The 24,912-nt window shown below is 48.5% G+C and overlaps 1 protein-coding gene and 1 long non-coding RNA gene across 5 annotated transcripts in view; one reads left to right on the forward strand and one right to left on the reverse strand.

Moving 5' to 3' along the window:
• Positions 1–1,180: 1,180 nt before the first annotated feature.
• On the reverse strand, positions 1,181–9,231 carry LOC127581467 (uncharacterized). The gene is made up of 3 exons (XR_007957957.1): positions 8,359–9,231; positions 5,743–5,941; positions 1,181–4,448 (listed from the first exon to the last, which is right to left on the reverse strand). It is a non-coding gene; the product is annotated as an uncharacterized LOC127581467 (long non-coding RNA).
• A 14,753-nt stretch (positions 9,232–23,984) lies between these two features.
• Positions 23,985–24,912, forward strand: part of LOC127581461 (flotillin-2) — a 101,806-nt gene continuing 100,878 nt past the window's right edge. For 2 of the 4 annotated variants that reach the window (XM_052035911.1, XM_052035910.1), the window contains exon 1: positions 24,004–24,166. In XM_052035911.1, the coding sequence (XP_051891871.1) occupies positions 24,118–24,166 (49 nt within the window). In that variant the 5' untranslated portion in view covers positions 24,004–24,117. Of the gene's footprint in view, positions 24,167–24,912 lie in introns of all 4 variants that reach the window. The other 2 variants (XM_052035909.1, XM_052035908.1) reach the window with 2 other exon arrangements.

Here is a 24,912-nt window from a genome sequence, read left to right on the forward strand (position 1 = left end):
TTGAGTTTCATGAGCAGAGTTTGTTGCAGAGTTTTTTTTCCAGTGAAGGGAGATTGGCTGTAAAAGACACAGTAATATGGCTGGTCTGCTCCTCTCATTAATTCACCGGCATATCCGTTTCCATTATTCCTGCAGTTTTTATTTTGCATCGGTTAAAGTCACGACCAGTTATAAATCCACAGCCCATCATTGCTTCAGCTGCATCCTTCTGCTCTGTCACCTCTTCACTGTCCAGCTGCTGAGATGAGTCTGGGAGCAGCGGTATAACCCTTACCAGTACTTAAACAAGTAATGGTAACGGTTTAACCGACACCCCCTCAGAGTCCAGCGATGTGTCCCGGGTGAATTGGAGGGCTTGAGTTATCAGGAGACATTGGATAGTTTGGGTCTGTTTTTCCTGGAGTGAAGGAGGCTGCGAGGTTACCTAGTAGAGGTGTATAAAAATTATGAGAGGCATAGATACATAAGGTAGATAGCGTGAGTCTGTTTCCCATGTCCAAACCTAGAGGACATAGGTGTAAGGTGAGAGGGAGGAGGTTGAAAGGGGATCTGAGGGCTAAATCTGGAATGAGCTGCCAGAGGAGGAGGTGGAGGCAGGAACAGTAACAACATTAAAGAGGCATCTTTACAGGTACTTGAATGAGCCGGGCACAGAGGGCTATGGAATTAAGACAGGCAGGTGGGATTAGTATAGATCTACATGATGGTCTGCATAGACGCAGTGGGCCAAAGGGCCTGTTTCTATGCTGTACAATTCTATGACTCTATAAATGCACAGAGAAAGAAAAGTTTTAGCATAAGCTGTACCACAGAGACCTGACCTTTGTGTGTGGAATCCCAGAAGACCTGCTGCATCTCTCCAAAATCCTGGTTAGACCACACCTGGAGCACTGAGGGCAGTTCTGAGTTCCACATCACCAGACAGATGCCGGCCTTGGATGGAGAACTGTGTACAATTCCCAGGTGATACCTGGAGTCCGAGGGTTACAGTAGGATTGGCTTCTGGTCCTGAGAATTTAGAAGGTCATGGGGCAATTTGATAGGTGGAAATTATTTCCCTTGGTTGGGGGTTTAGAGGGTGGCATAGTCCATAAAATCAGCCTTGCTCCCATTACCCCTCTTCGTCTCTTCGTTCCACATCCTGCACCCCCCCCCCCCCCCCCCCAAACAAACCCAGGTCAGTCCCACTCCGGCTCACAGCAGTAAGGGAGAGAGTTCCAGATCTCTGGCACATTTTGTGAGCAATCGTGCTTTTTGTCCTCATCCCTAAAAGAACTGGTTGTAAAATGATCCTGGGACAGAACTTTCACAGCCAGGGTGTTCAGGGGTGAAGTCGGGAGGCATTCCATACCCCCAACAGAATAATTTCTGAGTCCTGTATCTAATTCTCTTAACTCCTCAAACAGATTACCACCATCTTCTAAACTCAAGATTACAAGTCATTTGTAATCTGCTATTTTTGATCGTACTTATGTTCTGGCTACAGTGAAGTCCTTTTAAGCTCTTGCCCATTCCTCTAAACGAAATTCAGAAATGATGTCCTGTGCATCAGCAGCAACAATTTACTGGATTGAATTTCATTTGAAGCAGATTGATTGGAAGATTTCCCAAACACTAAGAAAAGTTCTGAACAAGCCCGACAGAGACTAAGGGACACCTGGGAGAGTGCTGGCTGCCCCCCCTCCCACCACCACTGGCTTCAAAGGATGATGGCAATGGATTAATGCAAGGTGAGAGTGCTGGGTCCAACGGTATGTTTTGTTGGTCCAACGTGCAGTGTGTTCGGAGAGAATATTTCTGAAAAACTGTTGAACAATGTTGCTGTGAACTTCAAAAGTTTAAAAATAACCTGACTGATCTTAAGCCGCAGCAAATGCACAGAGGAAGGAAGCCGTGAGGAAAAGGGGAATTGACTCATCTAAGGAGAGTGGTGACTGATCCGTTAAGTGTCTGATAGAAGTTGCTGCAGTAAGGCTTTATCCACACTTGGCATTTGGTTAGATAATCACTCCCATCAAAAGCAGGGGCTCCCTGCCTGCCCAAACACCCAGCGGCTGCTGTGGGCCGCAATCAATCTTCCAGCGCCTCGGCTTAAGCAAGAACTGTCTGTTTGAGAGAGATGGCCCGGTGGGGAGCACTCTTATCTCCAGTCTGAAGGTTCTGCATTCACAATCTGCAGCAGAGAGTGGAGCATAAAATCCACTGTCGGGGGTGGGGGGCTGCACTGTCAGCGGCAGTACAAGGGGAGTGCTGCACTGCTAGCACACAGAGAGTACTGTACATTGAGAGGGTCAATACTGAGGGAGTGCTGTACTGGAGGGAGTTTTTGCACTGTCAGAGGGTCAGCACAGGGGTACTGCACCATCAGAGGAGCAATACCGAGGGAGCACCGCACTGTTGGAGGGGTGACATGGAGGGAGTTTTGCACTGATGTGAGGAGGGACTACTGAGAGACCACTGCAGTGTTGGGGCAGTACTTGGAGTGCAGCACTGATGCAGGTCCCACCATCTGGATGATCAGGGGGCCCCCCCTGCCTCAGATTGCGTGGCACTATTTTGAAATAAAGCAGAGGAATTTGTGCAAATCACCTGGCCTGTCTCTAACCATCAAACAATCACTTCTCTGTTCATAAGCATCAGCTTCTCACGTTACATTGTTATGTAGGAGATGGTGCTGCACACACCGGCTGCAGCATTTCCATGACTGAATTGTTCGGAGCTCCTTGGTGCCAGGTTATATATGGGTCAGGGATTCCTGCTGCTGAGCCCAGCCTGTCTGTTCAGGACAGGGAGGGAACTTTTGTCTTTAAACCTTCACTTGCACCACAGTCTGATTCACTGGACTGACCAATTGCATCAGAACGTGAACTAGACTGAGTAAGAAATGCCCTGTTTGCATTTACACTGAACAGTACAGCACAGGAACAGGCCCTTCGGCCCACCAGTTCCAATCTAACATCCCATTTGCCTGCACATCGTCTCTCTCTCTCTGTTCCCCGCCTGTGCATATGTCTGAATGCCTCACTGCACTAGTGGAAGGAAAGCACAGGCCACAAGGGTGGGAAAGGTTAGAAACCAGTCAAAGCTGTTAGAGCTAAGCCTGGTGCGGGGCTGACTGGTCACTGGAACTGGCTTCAGAAGATGACGTCTGTGGCATTGTGCAATGCATCAAGATGACATTATTTGTCCAGGGGTACTTTTGGTTTCAAAAGACAAGCTGCCGGGGAACTCAGCGGGTCAGGCAGCATCAGGCAAAGGGATAGTCAACATTTCGGATTAAGAGCCTGCACCAGGGCTGAGAGTGTAGAGGGGAGATAGCCAGTATAAAGAGGTGAGGGGGAGGGGGTGAGGCAGGAGCTGGCAGGCGATAGGTGGATCCAGGTGAGGAGGGAGGGGTGGAGATAGTGACACAGAGGCTGGAAGGTGATAGAGCAGGAGCTGGCAAGTGATCTTCCTCCGTACTTTAAATTGGTCCAGGTTATAGTTTGTTGTCTGCTTGGGAGGGAGAATGTTACCAACGCTGATGCAATCCCTACTGGCACTGTGTCTGTCAGTGGAGATGCATTGAGTTACACAGGGTGCTGGTTCAACAGCAGCAAAGATAACGTCAGTGTCACTGGTCCTCGGGGGGACCTGGATTAACATCAGTGGAGAAAGAGCAAATAACACAGTGGTGGGGAGAGGAGTTAGTGAGGGAGCTGGGCCAACATCAGTGGCGATACATTTTATAACATGGAGCTGGTGGAGCACGGTTAAACTGTGTGGGGAGCCCGGATTAACGCTATTAGAGAGATGTTTCCTGTGAGATGGAAGCTGGATTAAAATCAGAAGAGATGCAGATGTTTCCCCCTCCTCTGTCCAGCTGCTGAGTTGCTTCTGGGAGCAGCGATTATAACCGTCACCAGTACTTAAACAAGTAATGGTAACGGTTTAACCGACACCCCCTCGGTATCCAGTAGTCCGTCCTGAGAGTAAATGCAGAGGGAGGGGAGCAGGGATTTTCAATGTAAAACGAGAGTGGCAGGGACCTGGAGAAAGAATTCACTGAACACCAAGAGCATGCACAAACTTTGCAGTCATGGGGGTGTTTAAGCAAGGAATTCAGCACAGTTCTGCAACTTGTGTGGGACTTTCAGACAAAGAACATCATCCTACTGAAAACAAAACTGGCAAACAAATGAGGGTGCAAGCTGCCAGCGACAGCAGGAATCAGTGACAACATACTGCTCTTTAACACCAGTGGGTGAGGACTTTCCGTGCTCTTTGGATTCACACCTCAACAGATCTCTTGTTCACTGAAAGTGATGGTTGGAACTTGGACTCGTTGGACAGTCAAGCCCTGGATAGTACATCATCTATACTGTAGTAACATAATGGTGAACTTACAGTATATGATGATATCCTGTCCCGAGCACAAGGCACCTCTTCGGTGTCCGCTTGTGTAAAGCCTGCAACAGAGGAAGCAGCACAGTCAGGAGGAGCAGATAGAGCTGCAGTCTCTCACCTTCCACCTCACCCACCAATCGAGGAAACAGCTCCCGGGCTCAGAGAGAAGACAGCAAACCATGTGGTGACTGGAATGGATGGGTAGGGGGTTGTGCTTGTGTGTGTTGATGGGGGAGAGTAGACAGGAGAGGCAGAAGATTTGTCTTCATTACCATATCATCACCTAATGCAGGTGGTGGTACAGCATCCTCTGTTTCTGTGAGATGATGAATATCTCTGTGCCCTGCTGTGGCAAGCAGAAGCGATCTGTCCGCTCGATGTAAATGCAGGTGCTCTCTGCTCCCCTGCACTGTATTATACAAGGGCCTCATCAACCAGAAAAGCTCTCAACTGTAAAACAGAAATGCTGGAAGGACTCAGCCAGTCAAGCAGTTTCTGTGCAAAGAGAAACCAATCAACGTTTTGAGTCAGCACCCCTTCCTCAGAACTGGGCAGAGAGCAGAGTGTTTAAAGTCTTCAAGACTCTGGACTCGACGATTGCAGGCTCCATGCTATGGGCAATGTCCCGGGACACACCAACTGACCAAGGACTCTAGGTCAGGCACTGATTAAAAGTGGGATCTGCCCACTTCACTGACTCGTTAAATCGCCGTTCACACCCCTAGTCCGCCACAGAGAGGACCAGCTGCCTTTCGGTTTAAGAATTATTTTAGAAGTCAAACAGGAAAGGTTATTTTCTCAAAATAGGACTGCTCGATATGAATACAAGACAAGGAACAGGAGCTAGTCAGCAATGGTACAACGAAGATTAAAGCAACAACACCCAGAACCTTGTATAGCCCATCCATAACTCACCACTGTGCTTTGCTCCACTGTTGCTGTGTTACTGACACAACAATAGCAGCATCGTTACCCCAAAAGATCATATGTCATCAATTGATATCCAAGCACAATACGGTACAACCCCATGCCGATTCATAGAATCTGTCCTGTTCTCCCTCTCTCCCCTCAGCCTTGGAAATTTCTCCTTTTCCAATATTTCACTGTCCTTTCAGGCAGCTCGTTCTAGGCCACCGTAACTTACCGAGTGAAAGGGATTTCTCTGCAAGTTCTGCCAAATGTCTTAAATCTGAGTCCCCACCTGCCAGTGAAAGCAGGTTCCCTCATTTACACCATCACACCCCCACATGGTTTTAAAGTCTTTTTAAAATCTTTCTGCTCGAGGGAGAACAACCCAACTTCCCCACTCTCCACCTGCTGTGCTGGCCCACTGGTTCCATTTTAAGGACAACTCACATTTGCTCCGATCTTGACCACCTTTGCTTTACATTCGAATCGGTCTCAATGCCTCGAACTTCTGAGCTGCGTTCCTCACCTTTCGCCGCTCCGGGGTTAACTGACCTCCGCCCACCGCCTGCTGCTGGGAAAGTTGGGGTTTGGAGCAGGAAGAGAGGTCTCCTGCTTTTAATTGGCCCATTTCGTTCTCTCTCTCCATCTGCGGAAGACAATTCAACAATTTTAGTTCAGCAGCAGTTGAGTTTTTCTTGGAAAAGAGAACTGAAACTCCCAATCAAGTGAACTTAACATTTTTTAAACAAATTACTAATTATGAATTTATCGTTGGTGCATGTTGTGTGACCTGATTGAAATGGTCTCATACTCGATATTTTCTCCTTACAACTTTACAGTTTGAAGAAGTTATTAACTTTGTTTGCAGTTTCACACTTGGCACTTTCCTGAGGCAGCACATGGTCCCACATAATCAGACTACCCCTTAAAGAGGAACTGCCTTTTGTCTCGGGTGTGAGAGTGCGTGATGGCAATGTGACCTTTGCTGTTCCCACTGCTCAGGAGGTTATGATGTCCTAGTCCCAGCCTGACTCCTGGTGGGAATTGTGTCAAACCCCTGGAGGAGGCAGGGTCACATACCTTGGTTCATGCCACATTTAAATAAAGCAACATTTCTGCTTTCTGGGACACTTGGCTAGGGAAGCTGATTTTACCTGAGTTTTCAGGAAAGGGTGGAGAAGGGATGTCATGGGACCAGTTGGAGAGCTTTTCCCGATGGCCTGAGATGCTGTGTCCACACATTGAGTTAAGCGTCCAATCCCTGCTGGAATGGTCCAGACAGCAAGATCTAGATCAGCTGGGAAAGTGGGCACAGGTACGGCACTTGGAATTTAACTCCGACAAGGTCAAGTGATGCATTTTGGGAAGTTAAACCAGGGCAGGACCTGCACAGCAGATGACACAGCACTGGAGAGGGTTGTAGAAGAGAAAGACCAAGGGGTGCAGGTGCAGAGTTCCCTGAAAGTGGTGACACAGGTAGACAGGGTGATGAAGAAGGCACTTGGCACTCTGGCCTTCATCAGGCGAGAGTTGGAAAGTCATGTTACAGCTGTAGAAAACGTTGGTTTGGTGAGACCACACCTGGAATATTGTGTGCAGTTCTGGTCACCGTGCTATGGGAACGATGTGATTAAACCAGAGAAGGTGCAGAAAAGGTTTGTCAGGACTGGAGAGTTTATAAGAAGAGATTGGATAGGCTGAAATTGCTTTCCCTGGAGCGAAGGAGGCCTTGAGGATGTTTATAAAGTCATGAGGGGCATAGATAAGGTGGATGGTCACGGTCTTTTTCCAGGGTGGGGGAGTCTAAAACAAGAGGGCACAGGTTTAAGATGAGAAGAGAAAGCTTTAAAGGCATCTGAGGGGCAACTTTTACCACACAGAGGGTAGTGACTGTGGAATGAGCTGCCAGAAGAAGTGGTAGAGGTGGGTACAATTAAAATATTTAAAAGACATTTGGACAGATACATGGATAGGAAAAGGTTTAGAGGGACGTGGGCCAAATGCAGGCAAATGGGACTGGCTCAGGAAAGCACCTTGTTCAGCATGGGTGATTTGGGCCGAAGGGTCTGTTTCCGTGTTGTATAGCAATGACTACAGAATAAGAACAGCAAATAATCTGGAGCTCAGCTCTTGTCCTGAGCTGGGACTCTTCGCCATTCTCTTGAGCACACCTGTCATTAGAACCCAGGTTTAATTCCATGCACCCTGTGACACCAATAATCAAAGAGCTTCACACTATCTGCGGGCTTTCAACTATTTATTGATGATGGGAATGTCCAAGTTTGCTGAGGATGTAAAGTCTGGTGGCAGTGTAAGAGATATAGACAGTAATATAAGATTAATAACAAGGCATTGAGAGATTGAATGGACAAAACTGGCAAATGAATTTGACAAAACCCCCTTTGGAACAAAACAGGATGCATCCTAACATTTAAAGATTGAGAAGGTCAAAACAAAGGCAGTCAGGATATTTGGCAGATCATGAACCGCTGAAGTTCAGAGGGCAGGGATGTGAAGTAATCAAAAGGGCAATGAACTATGAGCCACTTCCGGAAGCTGCCTCCTACAGTTCAGCACACTGCACCTGCTGTTGTCTAGATTCAGCAGAATGCAACCCAGGACTCCAAGGGTTAACTGAGGAGCAGAGAGTAGAGGGGTTTTCTCTCTGGTACAGAAAGTTGAATGGGGATTTGATTTTGAAAGGAATTAGAAAGGTAGAGAGAATTGTTTTCCCACTATTGGAGTCTCAGGCAGGAGGACTGAGCAGTAACCTCGGAGGCAGGGAGGTGAGGAAACCCTCCAAACGCCAGGTGATCCCCTGCTGGCCTCAATCTACCCCCCCCTTGCCCCCACCCCTCAGTGCTGTGGTGGGGTGCCAACTCAAAATGTGTCTCTCAGAGTGTGACCCAAACCTTGGGGCTTGGAGACAGGGCACCGGCCTCGAAGGTTGCTGAGTGACCACTGCGCTGTGTGTAATGTGCACCCCTGGTGCCAGGGAGAAGTCCGAACTGCAAGAAGCAACAGACACGAGAGAAGATGCAGGGTAAATTTTCCTCAACCTACCTCCTGTGAGAAACGACACTCCCTCCCAATGCAGGGTTCGTGGTTCCCGCACTCTCCTGCCACTGACCAGTGCCTCAGGCTCGAGAGCTCAGACTTGCCTCTTTATTGCCTTGGTCTCCCTCTTGTTCTCCCTCCACCCCTCCCCGGTTTCTCTCCCTCTCCCTCACACACACACTCACTCTCTCTCTCTGGCCCTCACACTCACGCCCTCGCTCATACTCGCTCTCTCTCTTGCTGTCTCGCTTTTGCTCTCTCAGACACACACAGAGACACACACTCCCTCTTACATCCTTATTATGGGCTGGCTTCATTTGCATACCCCAAAAGAGGGTTTCTCCAGTTAACCATTCACTCAGCGTCCCTCTGGTTGCTTGGTGCTGATAAGGGTGGAGGTGGGGGGAGGCTGGAATGTTGTGAGCAGGCGGACTTGCTGTGGTTAGGGTGGAGGGCCTGCCGCAGGCGACGCCCTGAGGAGAGCAGCCTGATAAGGCTCGAGTGGGTCTATCTCCCCTGCACCACCGTCTGTGTGTCAGCACGAGAAGCAGGCAGCTTCCAGGAATCCTCCCGACCGGCTGATGTCCCGAGATCCTTTCTGTTTCACTGACTGTTGGTCACTGGGATCCTGTGGTTGGGGCATGGATGGCCTTGGCTTCAGTTCTAGAGAGCAGAGGCTTTTGATGCTTTCTGAGCTATGACGGGGGCTGAGCAGCAAGGGATTGCATATATATACAGACACGTGCCCAATGCTAGCAATGGTATCCTTCATTCCCACTTTCCAGCCATGTAACTGAACTAGTCATTATTGTTTCTGAAATGTCAGTTTGTAGGAGATGGTGTTGCTGGCAAGGCACCTTTCATCCCCAACCCTCTCCCCCACTCCTGCATCAGCCTCTCACCTTTGAAGCGATGGGGTAAAGGCCATGGGAGCTGACTGTGCTGGGACTTACATACATGCCCAGCCGAGATCAGGCCCTGAGCTCCCGAACTTGGTACATTGATGAAGCAGTTGGGGTGTTGTAACGGCCTGTAATTATGATCAGTTTGTTATTTCCAGGGACATGAGTTCAAATCCTGTCAGCTGGATATTTAACATGGAACACAGAACAGCACAGCACAGGAACAGGCCCTTTGGCCCCCAATGTTGTGGCAAACTATTTAAGCTAATGACACCTAATCCCTCTGCCTGCACATGGCCCACATCCCTCCATTTCCTGCATATTCATGTGCCTATCTAAGAGCATCTTAAATGCCTCTCTCTTATCTGTCTCCACCACCACCCTTGACAACGCACTTCAGGTACCCACCACTCTCTGTGTGAAAAAAAAAACGCCCTGCACACCTTTGAACTTTTCCCCCTCTCATCTTAAATACATGCCCTCTAATATTAGGCATTTTGACCCTGGGAAAAAGATACCTGCCGTCTAATCTATCTAAGTTCCTCATCACTTCTGTCAGCCTTTACTGCTCCAGAGAAAACAACCCAAGTTTGTCCAACCCCTCCTTATAGCACATGCCCTCTAATCCAGGCAGCATCCTGGTAAACCTCTTCTGCACCCTCTCCAAAGCCTCCACATCCTTTCTATAATGGGGTGACCAGAACTGAATGCCATACTCCAGATGCGGCCTAACCAGAGCTTTATAAAGCTGCAACATAACTTCCTGACTTTTGAACTCAATGCCTAAGCATGCCTTGGGGAGCTATGGACTCGGACCCCAAGATTCCTGTATTTATAAGTAATAAGTAACTCTGGGATGTGAAGAAGCTGGTCCCACTGGACTTTGTTAAAGCTGTCAGCTTGACTAATCTGCCCTCCTTTCCCAGTATCTATGTGACCCCAGACCCATCAATATGGTTGACTCTTAACTGCAGCCTCAGTTCAGGGGTATTTAGGAATGGGCAATAAATACTGGTGCTGCCAGAGATGTCTGGTAAACAAATCAAACATAGAGAGCAGCACATTCCCGAAATACCTTGTACCCATGGAATTGGACAGAGCCACATCACTTTGACACCCAAACACTACACCTTCCCTGTAGCCGAGGCTGTCGATCACCGTAAACAGTTTGTTTATCCATTCTCCCATCCCAGCATTGTTCTAAACATCTCCCCAAAATTGGAATGAATCAACTCCATTTTAATACAAAAAACAGCAAGAATTTCATCACATCTTGTTTCCTGACGGCAGCAACAGTCTGAGTGGAGTGAATTTCAGTATTGCCTCAACATCCTTCCTATTGTGTGGAGCCATATTCCCCCACTGTTCTCCAACTGTGGTCTTAACCAGTTCTCTGCAGATGCACCACTGCACATCATGTGAGCTATGGCTCATTTGCTGACGCTCCAGACCACTGCCCGCCCGCACAGTACCGAGGGAGTCCCGCACTGTCACAGGTACTATTTCTTGGATGAGACTTCATCTGGGCCATGTCCCCTTCTCATTACTACCATTGGGGAGGAGGTACAGGAGCCTGACGACCCACACTCAGTGATTCAGGAACAGCTTCTTCCCTCCATCGTCAGAATTCTAAATGGTCCATGAACACTACCTTGTTATTCCTTTTTTGCACTATTTATTTATTTTGTAATTTATAGCAATATATAGTAATGTTATGTTTTTACACTGTACTGCTGCTGCTATTACAGTGCCAGCGATCAGGGTTCAATCCCCGTTGCCATCTGTAAGGAGTTTGTACATCCTCCATGTGTCTGTGTGGGTTTCCTCCGGATGCTCCGGTTTCCTCCCACATTCCAAAGATGTACGGGTAGGTTAACGTGGGTTTAAATGGATGGTGCGGACTCATTGGGGCAGAAGGGCCTGTTACCGTGCTGTATAAATAAAGTTTAAAATAAAACACAAACTTCATGACATATAAGTCAGTGATTATAAACCTGATTCTGATTCTGACCTCCAAAGCAGTGTCTCCTCTGTAAACTACTGTGATAAAGAGACATGATCTGGATGGTTAATAATGGATTGGTAAAGTGGATATTACTCAGGTTAAAAAAAGAGCCACTTAAAAGCACAGTAACTCTTGAAGCTGACACACCACATAGTGTAAATATTCATAAGCTCCTTCAAGGCACAACAATGAATAAAATATGTAACAAGGACATTTATATATATTAATGGGTATCCATAGATAGTGAGGGAATCTGTGGCCCTTCCCCAAAGAAGAAGGGGTGAGTCTGCCTGGATTCTGTCTTTCTGCAGCCATCCTGAGCTTCCACTCATTGAACCAAGACCTCTCTCTCTGGCAGCTCCATGTGATAGCCGGTGTGAAATAGCCACCCCTTGTTAAAAAGAATCCACAGCAACTTCCACCACGCAGCTCTGGAATGGAAGAAGGACTCCCTAAGAAGCAGAAGACAGTCATAGCACTGTTGGTGGGAGCTTGCTGTGCACAAGTCACTGCCTCACATCCCACACACACTGATCATGCTTTGAAAGAGCTTGGTTGGTTATATGAAGTGTTTGGAGATCCCTGACCGGTGAAAGGCACTAGGGAGATGCAAGGGGTCTTTCCCCTGGGATTAATTGCGGTCTTCCATTTGTGTTCTTGTGGTTTAACCCACCTGAATTGTCATTTTAAGTGATTTGTAAACGTCCCCAAATCCCTGGACCTCTCAGCAGCCTGCCTCTCGTATTATACAACCTGTAACTTACGATGCTGCCCAGCCTTGTCTTTGCTGGTTCCAGTCCCGGCCCCCAAAGCTTTCGATCGTCTGGGTCTCCGTCTCAGGACTGATCGTGAATCTGAACTTTGCTCCCTCTAGACCAACACAGGAACATGTGATTTAGGAGCAGAGGTGGACCACTCGCCCCCTCAAGCCTGCCCTACCATTTAATGATTGCAGCTGATCTGACTATAACTCCATCTCTGTATTCCCATCTACCCCTGGTTATCTGTCACTCCTTGCTCATCGAGGACCTATCTCATAAATATTCACAAGACTCTGCTTCCACTGCCCTCTGAGGAACATACAGCGTAGAAGAAACAGGCCCTTTGGCCCACAATGTCTGTACCAACCATGATGCCAATCCAAACTAATCCCATCGTGGTCTATATCCTTCCATTCCCTGTCTGACTAAATGCCTCTTAAACATTCCTATCTTATCTGCCTCCACCACCCCCCCCCCCCCCCCCCGGCAGCGTGTTCCAGGCACCCACCACTCTGTGTGTAAAAAATTTGCCACATAAATCTCCTTTAAACTTTCACCTAAAGCTATGCTCTCTAATATTTGACATTTCCACCCTGGGAGAAAGACTCTGATTGTCAACCCTATCTATGACTCTCATAATTTTATATATTTCTATCAGGTCTCCCCTCAGCCTCTGACTCTCCAGAGAAAACAATCCACGTTTGTCCAACCTCTCCTTATACCTAATACTCTAATCCAGGCAGCATCCTGGTGAACCTCTTTTGCACCCTCTCCAAAGCCTCCACATCCTTCTTTTGAGAGAGAGTTCCAAAGACTCGAGTCTCTGAGAGAAAAAAAAGCCTCATTTCTGTCTGGCCAGCCTCTTATTTTTCAAGGGTGAACCCCTAGTTCTTCCCTCCACCTGTCGGGACCCCTCAGGACCTCGTATGCTTTATGTCACCTCTGACTCGTCGAAAATCCCAACAATTACAAGCCCAGCCTGTCCAACCTTTCTGCAGCTGGCCCACCCACTCCAGTTGTTAACTCATCGATGTACAACATAAACAGAAGTGGTTTCAGCCCAGTGCCTGTGAGATACTACTACCCACTTCCAGCCGCACTCACAAACTACCCTTCACCACAGCCCTCTGCTTCCTCACACACCGACATGTTACAGTCCAGCTTCACCCGCAGCCCAATCCAAGACACAACCATCCCAGACGCTGCCGGTGTGAGCAGCTGTTCACTCCGCTGTACCTGAGCAGGTTACTTGAAAGGTTGGCCATGCTTAGCTGCATCTCCTTTTTGTCCAGCACCCTGTGAATGTTTACGCTTAAAGATCCGCACATCAGACGAAGTGCCAATTGTTTCTGTTGGGCCATTTCAGAGTCAGACCCACTGCTCCACTGCTGTAACCCTCTCCATCCCTACACTCATCCTGTTAAACCTCCCCCCCCCACCGGCCCTTACACCCCTCCCTGTCTCTGTAACCCCCCACCAGCCCCGACACCCCTCCCTCCCTCCCTGTCTCTGTAACCCCCCACCAGCCCCTACACCCCTCCCTGACTCTTTAACCCCCTCTGGCCCCTACACCCCTCCCTGTCTCTGTAACACCCTCTGGCCCCTGCACCCCTCCCTGTCTCTGTAACCCCCTCTGGCCCCTGCACCTCTCCCTGACTCTGTGGCTCCCACCAGCCGGGCTCAGGGTGCAGGGAGATGGGTGGTTAATGTTTGCTTCTACATTCACAGTGTGTGTGGGCATTGAAACCCACCCCTAAACCGAGCTCCTCATTGACCGTTTCAGAGGGTAATTCAGAGTTAACCACACTGGAGTCACGTCCAGTCAGGCTGGGTTAGGACAGAGATCTTCAGTCTGAAGTGCATTAGTTTTGCCACAGCCCAGTAGATTCACACACGTTGTTACTGAGAGATAAGGAAACAGGAGCAGGAGTAGGCCACTCAGCCCCTCAAGCCTGCCCTGCCATTCCAACTGATCATGGCCGATCTGCCCCAGGCCTCATCTCTTCTGTGCCAGTTCCCCAAAGCCCTCAACCCCCTGATCTTTCAGTTTATCTCTTCAAATACCCCAATGATCAGTCATCCAGCCTCTACAACCTTGGAAAATTCCAGCGACTCCACAAGTCCCTTGGCACCTCAGTTGTAAATGATCATCCCTACTCCTGTAACTAGGCCTCTTGTGTGAGGTTCTCCCACTAGTGGAAACATCTACGTATCCATCTTTCCATGTCTGCTCAGGACCTTCCAACAAGATCCCCTCTTCCAAACTCCAAAGAATGGCTGTTTATTTCCAGATTTAATTAATTATTTGACTTCCCCAGCTGGGATTTGAACTCATGTCTCTGGATCCAGTCCAGAACCTAACCCCCATGTACCATGCCCTACCCACACAGAGACATCATCGCATGTATCAGGCAGAAGATACAAAAGCCCGAAAGTACATACCACCAGGCTCAAGGACAGCTTCTGTCCCACTGTTACGAGAACGGTCCCCTTGTACAATAAGATGGACTCTTGACCTCACAATCTATCTTGTTGTGGCTCTTGCACCTTATTGTCTGCCTGCACTGCACTTTCTCTGTACCTGCAACACTTTATTCTGCATTCTGTTATTGTTTTCCCTCGTACTACCTCAATGCACTGATGTGATGAAATAATCTGTATGGATGGCATGCAAAACAAAGTTTTTGACTGTACCTCAGTACACGTGACAATAATAAACCAATTCCAATTCCAATTCCATTAGGACAGGTGACCTGGACCAAGGGGGTCGGTTTTAGGGAGTTGCTTGAAGGGGGAGAGAGAGGTGGAGTAGTTTGGGAGCTTCACTCCAAGGCATTAAACACAGAGTTAAACCTGAGGGAGGGCAAGAGGCTAGGACTGGGGGAGTGCAGAGCTGTTGACGGGGTGGGAGGGGGGTGTTGTGGGGCCAGAACAGGGTTAGGAAGGTTGTTTGAGGGTCTCTCTGCAAGGGGGTCTCATTGAAAGTCATTGAGATGATGGAGACCTGGGCTCAAGCCATTTCCCCCTCCCCCCTCACCCCAGGGCAGGTTCTGTGACGTTGTGACCACCGCCCGGTGCAGAATGAAAAACAGGAGCCCTTCGCTCTGAGATAGCGCCAGAGCCGAGGGTTGGCTGGAGGGCAGCAGGGCGTGGGGCTGCTATCAGGGCCCTGCACCCTCAGCACCGCAGCGGGACCACACCTTCAGCGCGCTGTCTGAGCAAGGCTAACCCCACAGCATCGGAAAAACACAGCGAATGAGGGGGAGAGAGAGAGAGAGGGAGGGAGAGAGGGAGAGAGAGAGGGAGAGGGAGAGAGAGAGAGAGGGAGAGAGAGAGGGAGAGAGAGAGAGGGAGAGAGAGAGGGAGAGAGAGAGAGAGAGAGAGAGGGAGAGAGAGAGAGGGAGAGGGAGGGAGAGAGACTGAGAGAGAGAGCGATATAGAGAGGGAGAGAGATAGAGGAGAGAGAGGGAGAGAGAGAGGGAGAGAGAGGGAGAGGGAGAGAGAGAGAGGGAGAAAGTGGGAGAGAGAGAGGGAGAGAGAGAGAGGGTCAGAGAGAGAGAAGGGGGAGAGAGAGAGGGAGAGAGAGAGGGAGAGAGAGGGAGAGAGAGAGGGTCAGAGGGAGAGAGAGGGAGAGAGAGAGAGAGGGAGAGAGAGGGAGGGGAGAGAGGGAGAGAGAGAGAGGGAGAGAGAGAGGGAGAGAGAGAGGGAGAGAGAGGGAGAGAAGAAGCAACAGAAAGGGAATGAGAGTGAGTGGAAATAGAGAGAATGTTTTGGAGAGAAGAGAAATAAAGGGAGCAGTGAGTGGTGGTTCAGAGAGTGAGGGGGGAGATGAGGATACCAGTGAGAATATTGCTGGAATCCTTCTCGAGTTTTGCTGGGAAGACTCAGAGGGGGAGTGTCAAAGGAAGTTTAATTTTAAATTTAATTTTGTTTTGTCCCTTCACAGTGAAAGGAGCACACCACCTCGCAAAACACTGACCAATCCACCCCGTCCACCTCTCCTTCCCAGTCGGTGGAAGAGTCTCCAGATTCACCAGCCCCCTCAGAACCCACTGCGTCCTCCCGACACACGGCCTCGAGGTTCTCCACATCACCTCGAGCAGTCAGGAGCGAGAGGTTCCCAGGAGCCAGTGGGGACGTCGCATTTCTGCAGCTGTATAGAACTCTGGTTAGGTTGCACTTGGAGTATTGTGTGTAGGTCTGGTCGTCCCGTTACAGGAAGGATGTGGAGGCTTTGGAGAGGGTGCAGAAGAGGTTCACCAGGATGCTGCCTGGATGAGAGGGTATGAGCTATAAGGAGAGGCTGGACACACTTGGATTGTTTTCTCTGGAGCGGCAGAGGCTGAGGGGAGACCTGATAGAGGTTGATAAGATCATGAGAGGCAGAGATAGGGTAGACAGTCAGAATCTTTTTGTCAGGGTAGAAATGTCAAATACTAGAGGGCATGCATTTAAGGTGAGGGGGGGGGGAAGTTTAAAGGAGATGTGTGGGGCAAGTAGGTGTCTGGAACGGGCCGCTGGGGGTGGTGGTGGAGGCAGATACAATATTCGTGTGTAAGAGGCTTTTCAATAGATACCTGAATATGCAGGGAACGGAGAGAAATGGATCATGTAGAGGCAGAAGAGATTTAGTCCGGCACAGACATTGTGGGCCGAAGGTCCTGTTCCTCTGCTGTACTGTCCTGTGTTCTTCAAGGAAGCTTTGAACACATCCTTGAACTTTTCCTCAGTCCACCTGGTAACTTCTTTCCACAACGAGAGCTCAGAGCCCTTGAGTCTCCAGAACAGCGTGACTTTGAGGAGTGCAGTGTTGACAAACATGGCCTGCCCAACGTAACCAGCAGCGTAACTGGGGCCTCATTGCTGGGGATGTTGGTCTGAGGGAAGTTCACTTATCCAACCATTGGATTGGGAGGATTTTACCAAGACCTCCCCAATGGCTTGAGGTGCCTGCGGTAGGTAGTCCACATCTCCAAAGTATAAAGGAAGGCAGGGATGACTGAGCTGGTGCATTGGAGATGGCAGTGAGTTTCATTATCAACGTCTGTCTCACCGAGAGGCGGCTCCTCGGGTATGGGAAGTGGTCCAGGACCTCACCGTGAACATCGAAACAAACTCTCCAACCTTGGCCCTTTCCCCGCACTTCTCTCCTTTCAGGCAGTGGATTCCAGACCACAATGTGCCTCAGAAAATCATTCTCCACTTCCCCTTTCTCATGTTAAATAGACCCAAGGTTGCCTGGTCACCAACTCTCCTGCCACACGGGCCACTTTCTCCAGATTTACTCCATCAACCAGCCATCATTTTTAAGCTTGTCTGAGAACAGTGAGAGTTTCGTACATTGTGAGACTGAATCACACTGCCCTTCACAAAATTGATCAGAGGATCTCACCCTGGCAAAGTCATGTTGACTATCTTTGGCTACTCACCACCTCTCCACATGTAGATTAATCCTGTCCCTCAGACTTTTTGTCCAATGATTTCCCTACCACTGACATTAGATTCACTCACCTGGAATGACCTGGCTAATTCCAGCTGTTCTCCCGGAACAAAGACCCCACATTTGATATCCTCAGCCATCTGGCATCTCACCTTGACCAGCAAAGATTTAGAACCCCAGCAATCTCCCTTCTCTTGCCTTCCCTGGCAGCCGGGGATACATCTCATCAGGTCCTGGGCATTTGTCCGCCTTTAAGCCGAGGAAAACCTAATACTTCCTCCTTTTAAATGATAACGTGTTGTAGAATTTCCCCGAATTCTTCAACAATGTTCTCCTTAATGAAGACAGATGAGATGTATTCATTTAAGACTTCACCTACGTCCTCTAACTCCACACAGATTGCTATTTTGGGCACTACTCTTTCACTGGTTACACTCTTGTCCTTAATAAACTTATAAAATGCTTTGGGATTATCCTTAATCTTGACTGCCAGTGTTATTTGGGCCCCTCTTTTCCCTCCTAATTCCTTTATCAGGTTCCCCCCTACAATCTCTCTTTAGTTTGTATCTGTATGTACATGGCATCACCAGGAATGTATTTACAGGGTGTTCTTAGGACTGCATCTGTGTTCCTATTTGTGTCTGAGAGTGTGTCTGCATACCTCGTCGTGTCTGGGAGTGTGTCTGTGTTTCCAGGGGGGTTTGGAAGGTGGTGGGGTGTCCTTTTATAATGTCCTTTATAACTTGCAGTGGTTCCCGGGAGAATTTTTGTCTCCCTGGTGTTTCTTGGAAGGTCACTCATCGTGTCTCAATAATTATAAGGGGATCTCTGGCAGTGTGCAGCTCTTTACAGTAGTCCCTGGGCGCACGTCAGTATTCAGGCAGTATTCCTGGGAGTGCCTCATTATTCTCACCATGTCCCTTGGAGTGTGTCAGTATTTACAGGGGGTCCCCAGGAGCGTGTCAGTATTTACAGGATCCCTGTGAGTGTTTCATTGTGTACACAGATTCTCCAAGTCAATTCTTACAGGGTGTGTCTCAGTATCTACTGAGGCTGCTCAGGGGTATATCGTTACTTACAGGGACCCGTGGGTGTGTCATTATTTACAAGGGGTTCTCTGAGAAACCGGCACAGTATTTACAGAGGGTACTCTATATTTTCAGAGGTTCCTGTCATTAATTCAGTGCCCCTGGGAGAGTGTAAGTATTTTAAGGAGGTTCCTGTAAGTCTTTCAGTATATTCATTATTCCTGGAAAATGCCATAATGTGTCAGTATTTACAGGGGTCCTTTGTAAAGTCTCAGAATTCACAGAGGGTCCCCAGGAGTGTGTCAGTATTTACATGGGGAACACCACCAGCTGGAAGCCACACACCAGCCTGACTTGGAAATATATCACCATTCCTTCACCATCACTGGGTCCAAATCCTGGAACTCTCCCTGACAGCACTGTGGGTACACCCACACCTCAAGGACTGCAGCACTTCAAGAAGACAGCTCACCACCACCTTCTCAGGGGCAACTAGGGTCGGGCGTTAAATGCAGGGTGATCCACCCAGACTAAACTTGTGCTGTACCTGGCAGGAATGCACGCTGCCCTCGGGAGGGCTGCGTTGGGGAGGAGACGGTCACCCACCTCTTTGCAGACTGTGGGTTTGCCCAGAGGGTGTGGAGACGGATGTGAGGGTCCGTGTCCCGGTTCATCCCCAGCAGCTGCGTGACAGAGGACTCTCTGATCTACGGGCTGTTCCCAGGGATACACACACCGAGACAGACATCAAGTGCTGCTGGAAGGTCACCAACTCGGTGAAGGACGCCCTTTGGTCTGCCTGAAAGTTTTTTGCACTGTTTCTTCCTTTGTGTATATTTTTTATTATGAATAACTTTTATTTTTGAAATAAAACAAAATTAAATGCTGGTTCAGCCTGCAAAGCCCACATAAAAGAATAAAAGGCCATGATTTTTTGCTACGTACTACTCTACCAATTCTTGTGTTGCCAGAAAATTTATTAATAACCTGCCTACGTTCCCATCCAAGTCATTTATATATAGTATATGACAAAAACACTGGTCCCAGCACCGATCCCTGTGGTACATCAATGGTTACAGTGCCTTTATTTACAGGGAGTCTCCAGGAATGCCTCAGTATTTACAGTGGGTCCTGGTGAATGTGTATGTATTTACAGGGGGTCCTGGGGAGTGTGTCAGTACTTACAGGGGGTCCCTGGTAGTGTCAGTATTTACAGGGGATCCCTGGGAATGTCTCAGTATTTACAATGGGTCCTGGGGAATGTGTCAGGATTAACAGGGAGTGGCTGGGAGTTCTATGATTCTATTCCAGGGGAGTCCCTCTAAATACAGACACACTGCCGGCAACCCCCTGTAAATACTGACACATTCTCCAGTATTTACAGGGGGTCCCTGGGAGTGTGTCAGTATTTACAGGGGGTCCCCGGCAGTGTGTCAGTATTTACAGGGGGTTGCTGGCAGTGTGTCTGTATTTAGAGGGACTCCCCTGGAATAGAATCATAGAACAGGCCCTTCGGCCCACCTTGTCCGTGCTGACCGTGATGCCCATCTACACTAATCCACTGGCCCGCATTAGGCCCGTGTCCCTCTACACCTTCCCATCCAAGTACCTGTTCAAACGCTGTTTGGATGTTATAATTGTATCTGCTTCCTACCACCTGCAGCCATCCTGGAATAGAATCATTGAATCATACAGCACAGGAATGGGCCCTTCAGGTCACCTCATACACCTATCTACACTAATCCCATTTACCTGCATAGGCCCAGATCCCTCCATGCCTTTGCGATCCAAGTCCCCGTCCAAACTCCTTTTAAACATTGTAATTGTATCTGCTTCTACTATCTCCTCTGGCAGCTCCTCCCAGACATCTGTGTGAAAAACTTGCTCCTCAGATCTGCCCTCTCACCTTAAACCCGTGCCCTCCAGCTTTAGACTCCCCTGCCTTGGGAAAAGGACTCTCTCTATCCTATGGCTTCATAAACCTCATAACTTTATAAACCACTGTAAGGTCACCCCTCAGTCTCTTGCATTCCAGTGAGAACAAACCCAACCTGTCCAATATTCCAGGCAACATCCCGGTGAATCTCTTCTGCACTCCCTCGAATCCCTCTGCCTCCTCGCTGCAGTGTGGTGACCAGAATATCCTGTGCCGTCTAACCAATGTTTTGTACAGCTGTAGCATGATATCCCAACTCTTGTACTCAATGCCTATGAAGGAAAGGATTCCAAATACCTTTTTCACTACTCTATCCACCTGTGTTCCGTTTACTCTATGTGTCCTATGGAATTTAACCTCCCAAATCGCACTCTGCATTAAATTCCATCTGCTACTTCTCTGCCCAACTTTCCCATGTATCCTTGGACAACTTCCTTCGCTATTTATGACTCCACTGATTTTTGTGTCATCTGCAAACTTACTAATCGTACCCCCTCTATTCTCATCCAAGTCATTGATATATATTACAAATAACAAAGGTTGCAGCACTGATCCCTACAGTCTGCCACGTGACAAATTTCCAATGTGAAAAGCACCCATCCACCACTACCCCCCTGCCTTCAATCAGCCAGTCAGTTCTGGGTCTTGTTTGCCACTGGGTATTTCCCTGTATCATGTCTGTATTTACCCCTGGAGTATGTCTGTATTTACAGGGGGTCCCCTGGAATGTATTTAAAGGGAGTGCCCAGGACCATGCAGAGGGTCCTCTGGAAAATGTCTGTACCCACAGGTGCTCACCACAAGTTTGTCTACCAGAGGTCCCTGTGATTAATAATAGGAATCTTTGTTGTGCTGTCGGTATTATTAGGAATGTGTTGTGTGTGTGTGTGTGTGTGTGTGTGTGTGTGTGTGTGTGTGTGTGTGTGTGTGTGTGTGTGTGTGTGTGTGTGTGTGTGTGTGTGTGCGCGCGCGTGTGTGTGTGCGCGTGTGTGTGCATGTTATTGTTTACAGGGGTTCCCTGTGAAGGAGTTCCCACTGAGTGATGCCTCTGTCAGTGGTCACAGGAGCAGGGCGACGGGTTGTGTTTGAGTGATGGGAAGGAGAGGATGGGTGGTTGTGTCTGGGGCTCACTGGTAGCAGCAGCAAGGCCGAGGTAGTGCCTGTGGTGGATGGGAACATGCCTGGGAGAGGGGAGGTGGTTTTCAGACAGGGGTGTCAGTGAGGAGTTGGACGGGACAGTGTGAGCCACCAGCACCATCATTTTGTCAACACTTTCCTGTGCAGTTGATGATGCCAACATTGCCCCCCTGTGGCGAACCTGTCTACAGCACCCTCCCGAGGTTCCCTCAGGCAGCTCATCTGTCCCTGGACCGTGCACGTTGTTTTTGGAACAGTTTCTTCAATACACTCAGACGCAACCTTCTCCACTCGTCGACCCAATGATTCAATGATAAACCGATTGCTGTTTGTGGGAACTTGTTGTGCACTGTGTTTGTGAAGTGCTGTTTGACAATGGGGTACGTCCTGCCAATCATCCATCATCCTTATCACCGTTTATTCATCGGCACCGGGTTAGTTCCTGGAGCTCCCTCCACAACAGCCCCTTCACCAGAAGAACTGCAGCAAGTATGTGGCTCTCAAGGGTAATTCGGGATGGACAATAAATGCTGGATTTGCTAGATCACAAAAAATTAATAAATATAAAAATAAAAGTATTAAATCCATGAAGTTATGCCGTCATTCTGCTGCTCACCTTCAGAAGGCTGCTGTCCCCTGCTGCCTGTGTTGAGTTGATTGATGTTTGTAAAGCGAGGAAACTGAGGTCCAATAAGTTTAAAATCACAAGAATTTCTACGGCACCATTTGTAACTGCGCACTGCTTTGTTGCCACTTTTAAAATGTAGCCACTATTGAGATATAGGAAATGCAATGCCCAATTAAGGCAAAATAAGCTCCTACAAAGAGTAATGTGATCACATCAAGATAATCTGCACTTGTAAAGAAGGATAAATATTAACTCAAGATATGAGAGAGAGAGAGAGAGAGAGACAGAGACAGAGACAGAGATGCCTGCATATCTTTGAAATTAGAAGCTCTGCTAATATCAAGAATGCTGTGGTGATGGACCTTGGTTATTGCTTTGTTCCAAGCACAGTGACCTGGCTGTCTTGCTGGCCTGCTAGACTGCCAGTCTTGTTCATGGGCTCAACTATCTGGAATAAAATTTGAACCCACAAACTCCTGATTCAGTAGTGTGACTGTAGTCCACTGCACCAGGGATGCCAGTCCATGAGTTTGTTGATCCTGGCTAGATCACTGGCAACACCAGCATTTATTGCCCCTTACTAATTATTTTGAGAAGGTTGTGGTGAACTGCTCCTTTGAACTGCTTCCATTGTGTCTGGGAGGAGGGAGATGTTATTGTAAAGGGACGGCTGCTGCCGGAAAGTAAGTGTGTTTGTGTGTGTATACAGGAAAGAGCAAACACAGTTGTCAAAGATCTCTATTGTGAACCAGAGACCATTCTGTGTGGACCCTGTCAGTGCCAGAGGTGATCAGAATCAGTATCAGGTTTATTATCACTGACATATGACGTGAAATTTGTTGTTTTGCGGCAGCAGTACAGTGCAAGACATAAAAATCTTTAAATTTCAAAAATAACTAAATAGTCCAAAAAAAGGAATAATGAGGTAGTGTTCATGGGTTCATGGACCATTCAGAAATCTGATGGCAGAGGAGAAAAAGCTGTTCCTGAATCGTTGAGTGTGGGTCTTCAGGCTCCTGTACCTCCTCCCCGATGGTAGTAACGAGAAGAGGGCGCGTCCCGGGTGGTGAGGGTCCTTCGTGATGGATGCCGCCTCTTGAGGCACCGCCTCTTGAAGATCTTCTCGATGAGGGTGGATGATTCCAAGGCAATGAATAATCAGGCAGCAATCATCTTTAAAAAGATAATAAAAACAGAAAATGTTGAACCCTCAGCAAGCTGGGCGGTATGTGGAGAGAAAAACAGAACTAACATTTCAGGTCGACAACCTTTGATAGATGAGGAATGTTTCCATAATTTTCTCTTTTATTTCAGATTTCCACCATCTGTGTTGTTAATAATTCATATTTAAATACACGTGTAGGTAGAAATCTGTAGGAATTGCTGGTTTGTTGAAGGAACTGAGTTAATTATAAAATTCGTGACTTATTTTTCAGAAATAATAAGCAAGAATCGGTCGTTATTAAGTAATTTCAAAATGTGGAAATTTATTCGTTGAGCAATTGACGCTGTACAAGTGCAAACTTGTCCGGTGCAGTTTCTGGGTGGCACCAGTGGGGGCAAGGGCAGTGACTTCCGCCCCGCAGTCTGTTGTCCGGGGGGGGCGGTTTCAGTGAGGCAACGATGGGGGCAGTGACTTCCGCCCCGCAGTCTGTTGTCCGGGGGGGCGGTTTCAGTGAGGCAACGATGGGGGCAGTGACTTCCGCCCCGCAGTCTGTTGTCCGGGGGGGCGGTTTCAGTGAGGCAACGATGGGGGCAGTGACTTCCGCCCCGCACTCGGGTGGTTGGCGGGAACGGTTTAAGTGCGACAAGGATGGGGGCGGTGACTTCCGCTCCGCTGCCGGGGAGCGGGGCGGCTGCGCTGGGCGGCTCCTGCGCCTTGTTGTTGTTGTTGTGGAGCGTCGAGGGGGCAGAGTCGGGCGGCCAAGATGGGCAACTGTCACACGGTGGGACCCAACGAGGCGCTGATCGTGTCAGGTAACCCGCACTGGAGAGGGGTGGGGGTTACCTCGGGGGGGAGGAGAGGGAAAGGCCCCCCGGGGGGGGGGGGGTGAAGTGGCGGGGACTGAGGGAGGTGGGAGCGGGTCCGGCTCCGGCTGCAACTCCGGGGCGCTAGGCCGCACGGTCAGAGGGGCGGAGCCGGGGGCTGGAGTGTGTCAGTGACGCGACCCACCAGCTGCTCTGCTTGTGCCCCCCTCAGTTGTGGGGGATCTGGGCTCAGTTTGAACTCAAAAATTACTGTAATTTAAAAGTTCTTTTATTCATATAAAGCTAATTTTCCCTTACAAAGTTTTTCCCCCAGTAATTCTTTTAAACTTGATTTGCATGTTATTTTCTGAAGTTCCTTGTTTATTTGTTGTTCTATAATGAATGGATTTCATCGTTTACCACGGTGAAAAGGTTTTGCATTTCCTGGTGAAAGATTTAAAAGCCGGCAACAGGAGTTGGTCCTGCGTTTTTTTTTAATTATTTGGCAGTTATCCTTTTTTGGGATTGAGATTTTTGAATAATTAAGTTTTTTCTGTGAAATCAGATTCCTGTGTCCAAAACGTAACACACTATCCTGTTGCAGTGATTTTTTTTAATGTTGTATTGATGGTTGGCATGTGTGAATGAGGGTGTATAACTGCAGATGGATGGTTGACTGTACCACAGAGTGCTACATAACAGCTCCAGTATTTTTCCATTTAAAGGAAGTAATAAATGGGGTTATGTGGTAATTG

This window comes from Pristis pectinata, chromosome 21 (genome assembly GCF_009764475.1).
Source record: "Pristis pectinata isolate sPriPec2 chromosome 21, sPriPec2.1.pri, whole genome shotgun sequence".
NCBI lineage: Eukaryota > Metazoa > Chordata > Chondrichthyes > Rhinopristiformes > Pristidae > Pristis > Pristis pectinata.